The 12,654-nt window shown below is 41.8% G+C and overlaps 1 protein-coding gene across 1 annotated transcript in view; it reads left to right on the top strand.

Moving 5' to 3' along the window:
- Positions 1–12,654, top strand: part of LOC132896553 (lysine-specific demethylase 9) — a 139,448-nt gene that overhangs the window by 97,655 nt on the left and 29,139 nt on the right. The window contains exons 3-4 of the mRNA XM_060937470.1: positions 4,575–4,712; positions 9,806–9,948. Coding sequence (XP_060793453.1) covers positions 4,575–4,712; positions 9,806–9,948 — 281 coding nt within the window. The remainder of the gene's footprint in view (positions 1–4,574; positions 4,713–9,805; positions 9,949–12,654) is intronic.

Here is a 12,654-nt window from a genome sequence, read left to right as displayed (position 1 = left end):
ACGCCCCCCAGCCGCCATTTTGGAGGGCAAACAAAACGGACCATCGCCACTACTGGCTACGTTATCTCGGACGAATTTATGAAGTTATATAGTCAGTTTTCTAAAATAAAGATCAATGTCGGCAAAATCAAGCAAACAGAAGTATATAGATACACATCTCACGGTATGCAGCCAAACTGGCCTTGATTGGGGGAATTGACCCCTACGAAGTGGACAAAGATGCATTTTCAAGTGACTATGCAGGGCTCCCAAAGCCTGAAACTGCCAAAGCCTGAAACTGACTTCATCAAACTTTAAAGGCTGTCTGATATATACAACTTTATATATTCTACAGCGCGCCTTTTGGCGGATGCCGCCTGAATCGCGCAGATCCGATTTTTTTTTTTTAGGGGGGGGGGCGTTGGAGTGTCTGATTATAATTTCAAAGTAAATTCTGTATTAAAATTACTAAATAAGCAAATCCGTTACAGTCCATGAAACAGGAAGTATAAGGATGAGAAAAAAAAACAGTTTAAATCGGGAAGCTGCGCACATTTGCGCAGTCCTGCACACCGCTCAGGACTATAGAATAGACCTAAAATGTTTTTCAAAAATGACCCTTGCGTGAGTGAAGTGACAAGTTTCAAATAGAAACGTGACAAACGAGCGATATTAAGTGTACATTACAATGTAAACGTACACTCAGCGGTTCCAGTTAGGCATTCTCCAGAGATTGTTCACATGATGTTTTGGTTTCCAAAAACAAACTTAAACACAATTGATTGTTTATTTAAACAACTTGCCACTTATAAAATGATCGGAGCAGACTTTGCTGTGTTTGGAAGGCTGATAATCCTTGCGATTGATTCTCGCAAGCCATAGGTTTCTCCTTTGTATGCTGAGTTTCTTTGTTTGCTCGCCTTCGTGCTCCCGTACAGTGGGAATTCCATAAAAGCTCCGCTTGACTTCATCATTTGACCTATTACGACAGCCGTGAATACAAGTTTGCACCATAGCTAGCTTTAAATAAATGTAAATAATATATAAATGAATGTAACTCGCGCGCTACAATGTGTGCTCAGTGACCCGTACGGTAAGCTAGCCCTCCAAGATGGCCGCCACCAGGGAATCCCCGACTCTGTGACGTCATGTGAAAACTATCTATAGCAGTGACAAAATGGCTCTCAAAAACGCATTCCTATATTTAATAAAATGAGAAATAGAATGTTGATAGTAAAAAAAATTTGCCTTCATTTCTCCTTTAAAATGCCTGTAGTAGGTATTGATAGATAATGGAAATGGTAATTGTGTGGGTTTTTTTTTTTTTTTTTTTAAACTGTGCTGTATTTGACCACGCCGGTGTGAAAAACACTGTAACTGTACACTATTGACCGTGTTTAAAAACCCAGCACGTGGCTGTACAGACGTGTTTTAGTGGAAGTGGTTGAGCCAGCATAGCAGAGGTTTCAAATCCATCAGGTGCAATATTTCTCTCCTGCTCACTACGTCACGCTTCTGTTATTTACTCAAGTCTGGCATCCAGTGCAGTCCAAAGTGCATTAACCATCTACGGAATTGCACTGTGCCAAATTCGCCTGCGCTGTCTGGAAGCCAAGTGTTTTTTCCATGACGTTCTGGGCTAGACACTTAAATATTAACAAACCAAGGTTTTGAACCCCAAGTAGTGGGTCAGTTGATATTTGATACTGAACATGGAAGCAGCTGAGGACTTGTAGAAAATCACCAACAGCACACAGCTGCTTCACGTTTAGTCCTTAAAAAAAACATGTTGGAAAAATAATTACACATAATTTTGTCTTTTTTCTCTTCTTTTAACTCGTATGACCTGAACTTTTATTTGCATTATTATTATTATTTTTTAAACTTGTAGTGAGTTCTGATCACAGGCTGAGTTGTAAATGTGTGCACTTTGTTTGTTTTATTTTACATGGACATCACAATTACGGTACATTGGACGAACCCAATGCATTGCTTGAGTGTGTTAGCATACAGTGCCTTGCAAAAGTATTCATCCCCCTTGCTGTTTGTCCTGTTTTGTTGCGTTACAAGCTAGAATTAAAATGGATTTTTGGAGGGTTGGCACCATTTGATTTACACAACATGCCGACCACTTTAAAGGTGCACGTTGGCTTTTTTTTATCATGACGCAAACAAGAAGTTGAAAAAACAGAAATCTGGAGTGTGCATAGGTATTCACCCCCTTTCATATGAAACCCCTAAATAAGAGCTGGTCCAACCAATTCACTTCATAAGTCACATGATTAGTTGATTAAGATCCACCTGTGTGCAATCAAATGGCCCTTTTCCACTACCCTTTTTCAGTTCACTTCAGCCCGACACGGCTCGCGTTTCGACTACCTCAGAGCAGCACGACTCAGCTCGCTTCAGCCCTGCTTAGCACCCAAAACTCGCACGGTTTTGGAGTGAGGCTGAAGCGAGCCAAACCGAGCCGAGTGGGGCTAAGGGCGTGAGCAGACACTCCCCTGTGCACTGATTGGTGAGGAGGAGTGTCCTCACATGCCCACACACGCTCCGCGAGCACGCTGGGATCTGTAAACACCGCAAACCCGGAAGAATAATAATTACGAATTACGAGAATTTCTGAAGCCTTATGCGCCTCGCCTCGTCTATACTCTCTTGCCAGTATCTGTTGGCGTTGTCGGTGACAACAAGCCACAGAACCAAGACCAGCGACACTAACGACTCCATGTCCTCCATGTTTTATTGTTTACTATCCGGGTCGTGAGACTACCACTTAAAAGATCACTGATGTCACTGTTTGCGCCGCTTAACGACATCACGTGACGTCCACCCACTTTCGCTAACTCCACCCAATGTGTCCACCCACTTCCAGCCAGCACGGTGCAGCGTGGTTGTAGTCGAAATGCCCCCCCCCCCCCCCCCCCCCCCCCCGCTGAGCTCGACTCAGCACGGCACGGCTCAGCCCGACTCAGCCGCGTTTGTAGTGGAAAAGCGGCAAAAGTGTCACATGACCTGTCACATGATGTCTGTATAAATCAACCTGTTCTGGAAGGACCCTGACTCTGCAACACTATTAAGCAAGCAACATGAGAACCAAGGAGCCTCCAAACAGGTCAGAGACAAAGTTGTGAAGTATAGATCAGGGTTGGGTCATAAAACAGTATCCCAAACTTTGAATATTCCAGGGAGCACCATTAAATCCATTATAGCAAAATGGAAAGAATATGGCACCACTACAAACCTGATAAGGGAAGGCCGCCCACCAAAACTCACAGACCGGGCAAGGAGGGCATTAATCAGAGATGCAACAAAGACACCAAAGATAACACTGAAGGAGCTGCAGAGATCTACAGTGGAGATGGGAGGATCTGTCCATAGGACCACTTTAAGCTGTACGCTCCACAGAACGGGGATTTATGGAAGAGTGGCCAAAAAAAAAGCCATTGCTGAAGAAAATGCGTTTGGAGTTTGCCCAACAGCATGTGTCAGACTCCCCAAACACATGGAAGAAGATTCTCTGGGCAAATGAGACTAAAATCGATCTTTTTGGCCATCATGGGAAATGCCATGCGTGGCACAAACCCTGAGAACCCCATTCCTACAGTGAAGCATGGTGGTGGCAGCATCATGCTGTGGGGATATTTTTCATCTGCAGGGACAGGAAAGCTGGTCAGGACTGAAGGAAAGATGGATGGCACTAAATACAGGCAATTCTGGAGGAAAACCTGTTTGAGTTGGCCAGAGGTTTGAGACTGGGACGAAGGTTCACGTTCCAGCAGGACAATGACCCTAAACATACTGCTAAAGCTACACTGGAGTGGTTTAAAGGGAAACATTTAAATGTCTTGGAATGGCCTAATCAAAGCCCAGACCTCAATCCAATTGAGAATCTGTGGCATAACTTGAAGATTGCTGTACACCAGTGCAACCAATATAACTTGGAGTCTGAGCAGTTTTGCCTTGAGGAATGGGCAAAAATCCCAGTGGCTAGATGTGCTAAGCTAATAGAGGCATACCCCAAGAGACGTGCAGCAAAAGGTGGCTCTACAAAGTATTGACTTTTGGGGGGGGGTGAATACCTATGCACACTCCAGATTTGTTTTTTCATCTTATTGTTTGTGTTGCACAAAAAAATGCACCTTTAAAGTGGTCGGCATGTTGTGTAAATCAAATGGTGCTAACCCTCCAGAAATCCATTTTAAATCCAGCTTGTAACGCAACAAAACCGGAAGGGGTATGAATACTTTTGCAAGGCAGTGTACATGCTAATTTTCAACACTTGTCCACAGGAGGCTTTAAAAAAAGAATAACAACAGTAACATTCATGACAATAATAATATAACAGTATGAACATAATAGTAAAAGAAAAAGGGACAATAGAATATAAAATATTACAAAGAACAGAAAAAAGCGGTTTATTCAGAATTAAATACGTGTAAACCATTGAGCAAAGGCACCATGACCGGACAGTTAAACAGTGATGGGCTATTCATGTGAACACTAGTTTTAGATTTTAGCCATTTCTTGAGTCCTCCGCTGAAAATATTACTATCGGTCTCTAGTTTTAAATTAATAGTTAATTTCACTTGCAGGTGAGTCGGACGTACTGCTCCGGGACATATCGAGCTGGCCCCATGAGACAGATCAGCCTGGTGGGGGCCGTGGACGAGGAAGTAGGGGATTATTTCCCGGAGTTCCTGGACATGCTGGAGGAATCGCCGTTCCTCAAGGTTGGCTAACTTCCTGTTGTCAAAATGCAGAACAAGTTCTTGATGAATCTTACTTAACAAACCCTGCTGTTGAAGGTTGGGTCTGGCCGAAGCCCTGAACCACAAATACAAATGTTAAAATACTTTTCAGATATTATTTTTTCCAAGTTAGCATCTTGCTATTTTAAGTCATGTCATTATTTTGCCTTCATACAGCACACACTCTAAAATCTATTAATGAGGCTAGTGTACTGAACATGATCGTATAGTAATAATAGCAGAGCAGAGCCCCATACGTCAGAGAAATGCATTGACCTGATTTTTGATTGCTTGAATTGCGATGTTTGTATGAATGTGTACCATCACAGGGAACCTGATTGTAAGTGCACAGCAACATATCTCAAACACTTGACCACCGGACAACGAAATTTGTATCTTTATTTACATAAGGTAGATGGGGTTTTATCCAGCACTTATTTTTAATTTGCTTTAATAACGCGGGATTATTTACGAACACATTTTATGGAAATTATTCGGGACGGTTCCATATAAAACTAGTTTTAACAGTTTTATTAGTCCACTAGCTTGATGGACCATTGACAGTTTCTGTCATGTAAGGGTGATTCACGGATATAAGTGCAGGAAGAGTTTTATTGAAAACACGCTAGCAAACAGATCCAAAACGGAGACAAAGGCAGTGGTCGAGTGAGTCACAAACAGGATATCAGAAGGGGTGTTCACACGGCAACTTTTACTCCGGTGTAGCACCGGGGCTGCCCCGGTGCAAATCTAACCCTGCTCGGGAGGTGGTTTAAGAAATTTACTCCGGAGTAAATGCTAGTTTGCGGGGCAGCACCGATATAAAATGGGACGTCTGAACGCTACAGGGGTAGACTCGCTACGCGTGAGGAGAGTTGATTACATACGGGCATTGCGTAATTTGCATCCTGGTATTTTGCACTTCCAAAATGGCGAATATCAACAACAACAGAACTGCGTGTCTTCCAGTGTTGCCATATTGGGCGGTTTTAAGTGCATTTTGGCGGATTTGAACATATTTTGGGCTGGAAAACGTCAGCAGTATCTGGCAACACTGATGTCTTCATCCACGTTGTTTTCCCGGAGCTTGGTGATGCCATGACAACCAGGAAAAGGAAGTACATTTTCACGCATGCGCATATTTCATTTCCGCATTATTACTATCATGTAACACGGTCGCAAAAACTGCCGTGTGAACGCGAGTGGGGCTGCACCGGTGCTAACACGCTTCTCTCTAGTAAGCAGGTTTGTGACGTGTGAACGCTCCACAAAATTTACACCAGTATAAGATATATCGCAACAAAATACATCAGTGCAGCATCGATGCAAATATGTGCCGTGTGAACACCCCTAAAGATAACAATACTCACAGTCAAAAAACACAAACAGGGTCAAAACCAGAAAAGAGGTACAAAATACAAGGTTTGGTAATGTCAGAGTCAGGGTACAGAGTGTATACTTCACAAAGTCTGTGTTACTGAGAGGCCTTATATGTCTGCGCTGTGATTAAGCTCTAATCAGGAACAGGTGTATGGTATTTAGTCCTAATGGCGCGGCGCACTCCTATTATTCTATTCAGGTTGGTTTTGTGCCCTTACAAATATTTCGCTCATACAATCATCAGGAGCTCTGCTTTTCGACACTGCCTAAATGTTTTTATATTAATTTTTATTCTGCATGCTCTTTCGTAAATAGTAAATAAAGCAGACATTGATTTAGTGGAAACTATTTGACGCTTCTTGATGTTGAGGTTTGACATGCAATTGGTGTTCTTAACAGACATAGCACTCATTTTCATTAATTAAAGGTTCTGACTGCAAAGTTGAATGCTGTGCAAAATGTTCTATTTCTGTTGCTGTTGGAGTTTCAAGATGTTTCGCTGCTGCACGCACTGTGTATCTGATGTGTAAATGTTTTGCCGAGATAAAAAGCGTCCTGCATTTTACGATTCCGGAGATTGCAGAAGCAAGCGAGCGACAAAATCATGTGACCACCGTGGGGCGTGTTTGACCTACTTTTAACCAAAACAAGTCGGCGTGGGCGAACATGGCAGACTCTGCTCTCCTGCCAGGTAAAAGCCAGCAGAAAAGAAAAGGAAAGCCTGCCTAGTGAGTGTAACAAGATGGAGCAAGGTTAGATGATGTCATTTTTCTGGACAGATAACGAGATCATTTTAGCTATTGCTTGGCTATCTTAGCCTTAGAATGCATGGGCTCGAGTCCACAGTAGCGAGTATGGAGTTATACACCGAGTGTTTTGATCTTGCAGAGAAAGAAATGATAAAAACAAAAGCAGTAATAAAGAAAAGATATTTGTATTTGTGAACGTCAACCACAGATTACATACCTGCAACTTAAAACTCTACAAGGTCGATGCAGAGCCACGATGTTTTCCGCACATCGCCATCTTGGTGTGACGCAGTTGCGTAGTTATGCTAATTAGTTAAAGCTCCTTGTGTTCGGCTGTTTCCATAGCGCCATGATGTTTGGTTCCCAGAGGTAGGAAAGCGACCCTCAGCACATCAAAACAATCACATCTCGTCCGCATGATATTGTTCCTGTGAGACAGGAAAATACCATGCAGAATTAAAAAAAAAATTTTCAGATGACTTTGCAGTCAGTACTTTTTAAAGTGCATATCCTGGACCAAATTTTTTTTTTTTTATATGAAAGTATGTCCCTTTACACACATCCAGAAGGATAATTTTGCACAAGGCCATCTGTCTACAGCAGAAAAAAATAAAATAACAAAACGCGTCTGGAAAAATCCCAAGGGAGTCTGGAGCCAGATTCGTGACGTCACCTGTGGAAGCGCCAGCAGGCTGCGCAGTTTCAGTGCACAGCCTGTGTAGACCAAGCGCTCCCGTTTCTCTCTTTGTCCGGTCTTTTGGAAAACGATGAGTACTAATCCCATCAAGATTGGTGTTGCTACTAGGGATGGCGAAAACTTTAAAAAAAAAATCTTGACCGACCACCGAGCCTCATTAGCCGGTTAAAGTCGGTTAACCTATGAGTTTAAACAGGGATGCAAACAGCGCGCCTTTTTCACGGCTCGTGCAGATCCGATTTTTTTTTGGGGGGGGGGGGACGTTGGAGTGTCTGAATAATTTAGAGTAAATTCTGTATTAAAATTACTACATAAGCAAATGCCGTTACAGTCCATGAAAAAGCCGTGAAAAAGTCGGCATCTGCGCCTTTAGTTTGTGTGGAGAGATATGATCTGTAATAATATGCATTGTTGGCTATAGACCGAAACATGCTTTCAGAATGCACTGGCCAAGGCAGGACTAAACTCCATGTGCCTTCTAATAATAATTAAAAAAAAAAACATAGAATAGTAATTTGTAAGCTAAAAAGCCTGTGTCTACACTTTTTTTCTTTCGCTGAGTGGCAGCTGTGTTCAACTGGGGCGGGACATGACTGAATGGGTGTTTCTGATTTGTCGGCTGTCTATAACTGGGGCGGGAGGGCGGGACATGACTGAATGGGTGTTTCTGATTTGTCAGCTGTCTTTAACTGGGGCGGGACATAACTGAATGGGTGTTTCTGATTTGTCAGCGGTCTTTAACTGGGGCGGGACATAACTGAATGGGTGTTTCTGATTTGTCAGCGGTCTTTAACTGGGGCGGGACATGACTGAATGGGTGTTTCTGATTTGTCAGCTGTCGTCCTTACACCGCATGGCATGCCCCAAGCGTTTACAACACAGAATTCCAAGTCCTCTGCTCCAAAATCGGCAGCTTCAAAACGATTGATTTTTTTTTTTTTTTTTCCACCGACAACCAAAAAAAATTAACCGGTTGACGTTGATTCGGTCAACCACTGGTCAAACGGTCATCGGTTAACATCCCTAGTTGCTACACCCTCCTACGATACATCTGTTAACCATTTTAATAATTACGTTGAAGAAATTTGCAGAAAACCACCAGGTCGTTTTCTCATAAACAAACCAGCGCTGACGTAGGATTCAGAGGGAGGCGTCCCGCACGCGACGTCACGAAAATCAGTGTTTGCCGGGAAATCCAAATGCCAAGTTTTTTCAGAGGCGGACCAATTCGCCTCAAATGGCTTGATTTCAACTGAATGTTTCTGGTATTGTGCAAGGTTAAAAAAAAAAAAAAATTGCACAAAATGCAGAATGTGACAGATATTTGACCAAAGTTTAATATAAAATAGGAGAATTACACTGATCTTACTCCTGAATTTACCCGTGATATGCACTTTAAGGTATTTTAGTTATACAATACCAAAATAAATGAAAGGTAAAATTGTTAGGATAATTTGCTTTTTAAAAAGATAACACAACAAATATTGTTTTGATCATAATACTGGTTGTCATGATGCATGCTGAACACAGTGCAGTTCTTCATACTGTGCTGTTGTTGTTGTTATTATTATTATTATTATTATTATTAATTTTTTCCTGCTTTGCATTTGGTCAGTTTGTGTGTGGAATTTAACAGAATGGGAAAGTTAAGATTTTCTCTGATTTAAAAATTGGTCTTTCTTAATGTCAAAAGCAACACAATTCTCTCATACCCCTTTCAACCAATAGGGAACCGGTTCTTGTAACGGTTCCGTTCAGGATTCTTTGAACCCTGGTGCCAGCTTGCAAACCAGCCCACGTTTTCACCGCTTTTGAGTGGGAATGTTGTAATCAGAGATGCATCATGAATGGAGGATGTTGCACAATTCATGACAGGAGTAAACAGTAGTAGCCCGACAGCAGAGCGCATTGATTGATTACCTGTGAGCTTTTGTTCTGTTATCGTAGGTGTGTGTGTGTGGGGTCCTTTTTGGCTGAAGGTGTCTCTTTTTCCATTGCGTTCTCCATTGCTGCGCGCCGCTTCCTCTCCAAGTTAATGACTCCGTCACAGTTCGTGCTGGAAAAAACCTCTATAGTTTGGTTCCAGCTGGGAACCTACTTTTCAGGTTCCGAACCTATTTATTCTTCGTAGAAATGCTCTGAACGGTTCAAAATCTGGATTGGAACAGAACCCGTTCCCTGTTGGTCGAAAAGGGGTCTCGGTAATGCTAAGTGCCAGAAAGTTGAATTGTGTGTCTGTGCGTGTACAGATGACCTTGCCATGGGGCAGCCTGTCCAGTCTGAGGATGGACTGCCGCTCTCAGAGTGACGACGGACCCATCATGTGGGTTAGACCGGGAGAGCAGATGGTTCCCACAGCCGACATGCCCAAATCTCCGTTTAAGAGGCGCAGGTAGGTCTATACAAGTTTGTAGCTGTGTTTGTAGCTCTTACTCTTAGTACAAGGGTTCTCAATCTCGATTTTTGTAGTTGGTGACTGTAAAATTCCACAGATCCCTTCAGGACAGATTTCTATCAATATTTAATGTATGCAAGAATATTTAAACTGTTTATTAGATCCTTCTATTTGTTTGTTTTTTAAATAAATAATTCCTGAACTTTTCCCGACTATGGTCCTAGTTGTTTGGTGGAGTGTGTGTTGAGGTACTGAAGTTTGGAATAAACCAATTCAATTCAAGTGACCCATCAACCAGGCTAATAACTATCAGGGCCTCCGATTTTCCGTGATCGCGGAAAACTGACGGAAATCGCGGAAATTGGGGTCAGAAACGGAATTAGTGCTCAGAAACGGAATCTATGGAGCCCCTCTGGTGACATGGGTGAAAAAAAATATTCCATGGTCACGAGTTAATAACGCGTGGGAACGAAATCCTATTCCGTGGCCACGACTTGCTTAATGCGTGGGGACGAGATGATTATTGGGTGGCCACGAATTAATAACGCGTGGCCACGAGATGATTCAAGTTCCAGCCTGATGGGATGATGTCCAGTTTTTGAGCGGCCGTCAATTGTGCAATAAATACAGGATTTATCCTGTATGATGAAATCTATAACTTCCCCGAGGTCAGCATATTGTCTACGTTTGAGCCCGTGCTTTTTGAGCAGCCGAATTAAGTGTCTCTTGCTCAGAATTACTCCATGTCTAACTGCAAGTGATTTAAGGATATCATTATAATTCATTCCTAGATTAAAATAAAATGAAATCAGATCAAACTTGTCCATATTTGCGGCTGAAACTACTGATGCCAGAAAGTCAACAGTCTCAGTGATGAAATGACTAACACTTCTCGTGGCCACGCGTTATTAATTCGTGGCCACCTAATAATCATCATCTCATTCCCACACATTAAACAAGTCGTGGCCACGGAATAGGATCTCGTTCCCATGCGTTATTAACGCGTGGCCACGGAATATTTTCAAGCACAAAGGAACTCCTAATGCTGTATTATAACGGTGATCTTGAAGGCAGATTTTGAACAGTCGGATTTCCATTAGTAGTTTGCACCAAGGCTTTTCAGTTTAACATTATATAATAGCAACTGATTATTTTTATGATTTAATGGTTTATGTTCTTAAATAAGAAGTTATGTTCCAAAGAATGATTTTCTATATAAAGAGTTTGAAGACTTGTGCATTATTAAATTAATAATTTACAGGCAAAATGTAAATTAACCTAATAATAGAGTTAACTGTTAAATAACTTGAATCATTTAAAGTATATATTAAACGGACGCTGTCACACACTTTGTTAGACCTGTCGTTGCACTGAAAACATTGTAAGCATAACAACGAATAGAAGTTTGAAAGACATGGATAAAATGATAACTGAGATTGTTTTATTTAAATGTACATGTATAAAGAGTAAGGATAACCATAAAAGTATTAATATACAATATAAAGTTTTAAAGAAAATAGCAGGAGCCAGTCAACAATCAAGTTAACAGCACTAATTAATTACAGTCTTAAACAAATGAAAGAAACACATTTTCAGTGAAGTGAAATTTCGTGTTGATTCTAAGGTGCATTAAGATATTAGACTGTGTACAGAAAGTTTAAAGCTTTATATGAAGTTGTACTACAGCAGGCCAGTAAAGCAGGATTACAGGGATAGCTGCACAAGGACAACAAACATGCAGATGCCTCCCAACACCAGTTACCTGAAACATAACATTTCATGCATTTATTACATGTACTTAAGAATTCTGAATTATGTATTTTATATGTTGAAAATCTAAAAATGCCAATTTAGTTGTCATTTGAGCATATAACACTACGTTCACACTGCAGGCTGAAGTGACTCAAATCCGATTTTTTCACCCATATGTGACCTGTATCCGATCTTTTATTGACAATATGAACGACACAGATCCGATTTTTTTCAAATCCGACCCAGGCCGTTTGGATATGTGGTCCTAATTCCGATTCCTATCCGATCTTTTCATATGCGACTTCAGTCTGAACCGCCAGGTCGCATTCATCCGACTTACACGTCATCAACAAGCCACAAACGTCACTATTCTGCGCTGACGTAGGCGGCGGGTCTCTCAAAAAAAAGTTACAACAACATGGCGCATGACATCAATGCGATTCCGCACCCACACGTTCCTTTGAACGGAGGTTGCAGTCACTACCCCGCAGAACGCCTGAGCCAAAACCCTTGCCCTCTTCCTTCTCAACCTCCTCCTTAACATCAGGCTATTGTGCATGTTCTGGCTCCGTCGCAACAACTGCATCATTTCGTTCATACTGAGGATCACATACAAGTCGCATATATTTGTTAATGTGAACGACCTCACAAAAAAATCGGATTTCACAAAAAAATCGGAATTGAGCATTAAGCCTTGCAGTGTGAACGTAGTGTATCTGAAACAGAATTAGCCATTCTCTGAAACGGAATTTAATGTTTTTTGAAACGGAAAATAGGAGGCTAAACTATGAGAACTTGAAGTATAGACCCCTTTCACTGACGTCACCCAAAACCGGAAGTAAACAGACCCTGCGTCATTTTGGAAGACCAACAAACTCGTGATTAGGGGGAAAATAACGGCAGCGGCATGTGAACCCACGAGAATAAAGTGGAGTGGCAAACGACTTATAC

The sequence above is a fragment of the Neoarius graeffei genome, chromosome 13 (genome assembly GCF_027579695.1).
Source record: "Neoarius graeffei isolate fNeoGra1 chromosome 13, fNeoGra1.pri, whole genome shotgun sequence".
NCBI lineage: Eukaryota > Metazoa > Chordata > Actinopteri > Siluriformes > Ariidae > Neoarius > Neoarius graeffei.
This window is presented reverse-complemented; position numbering and strand designations above follow the sequence as displayed.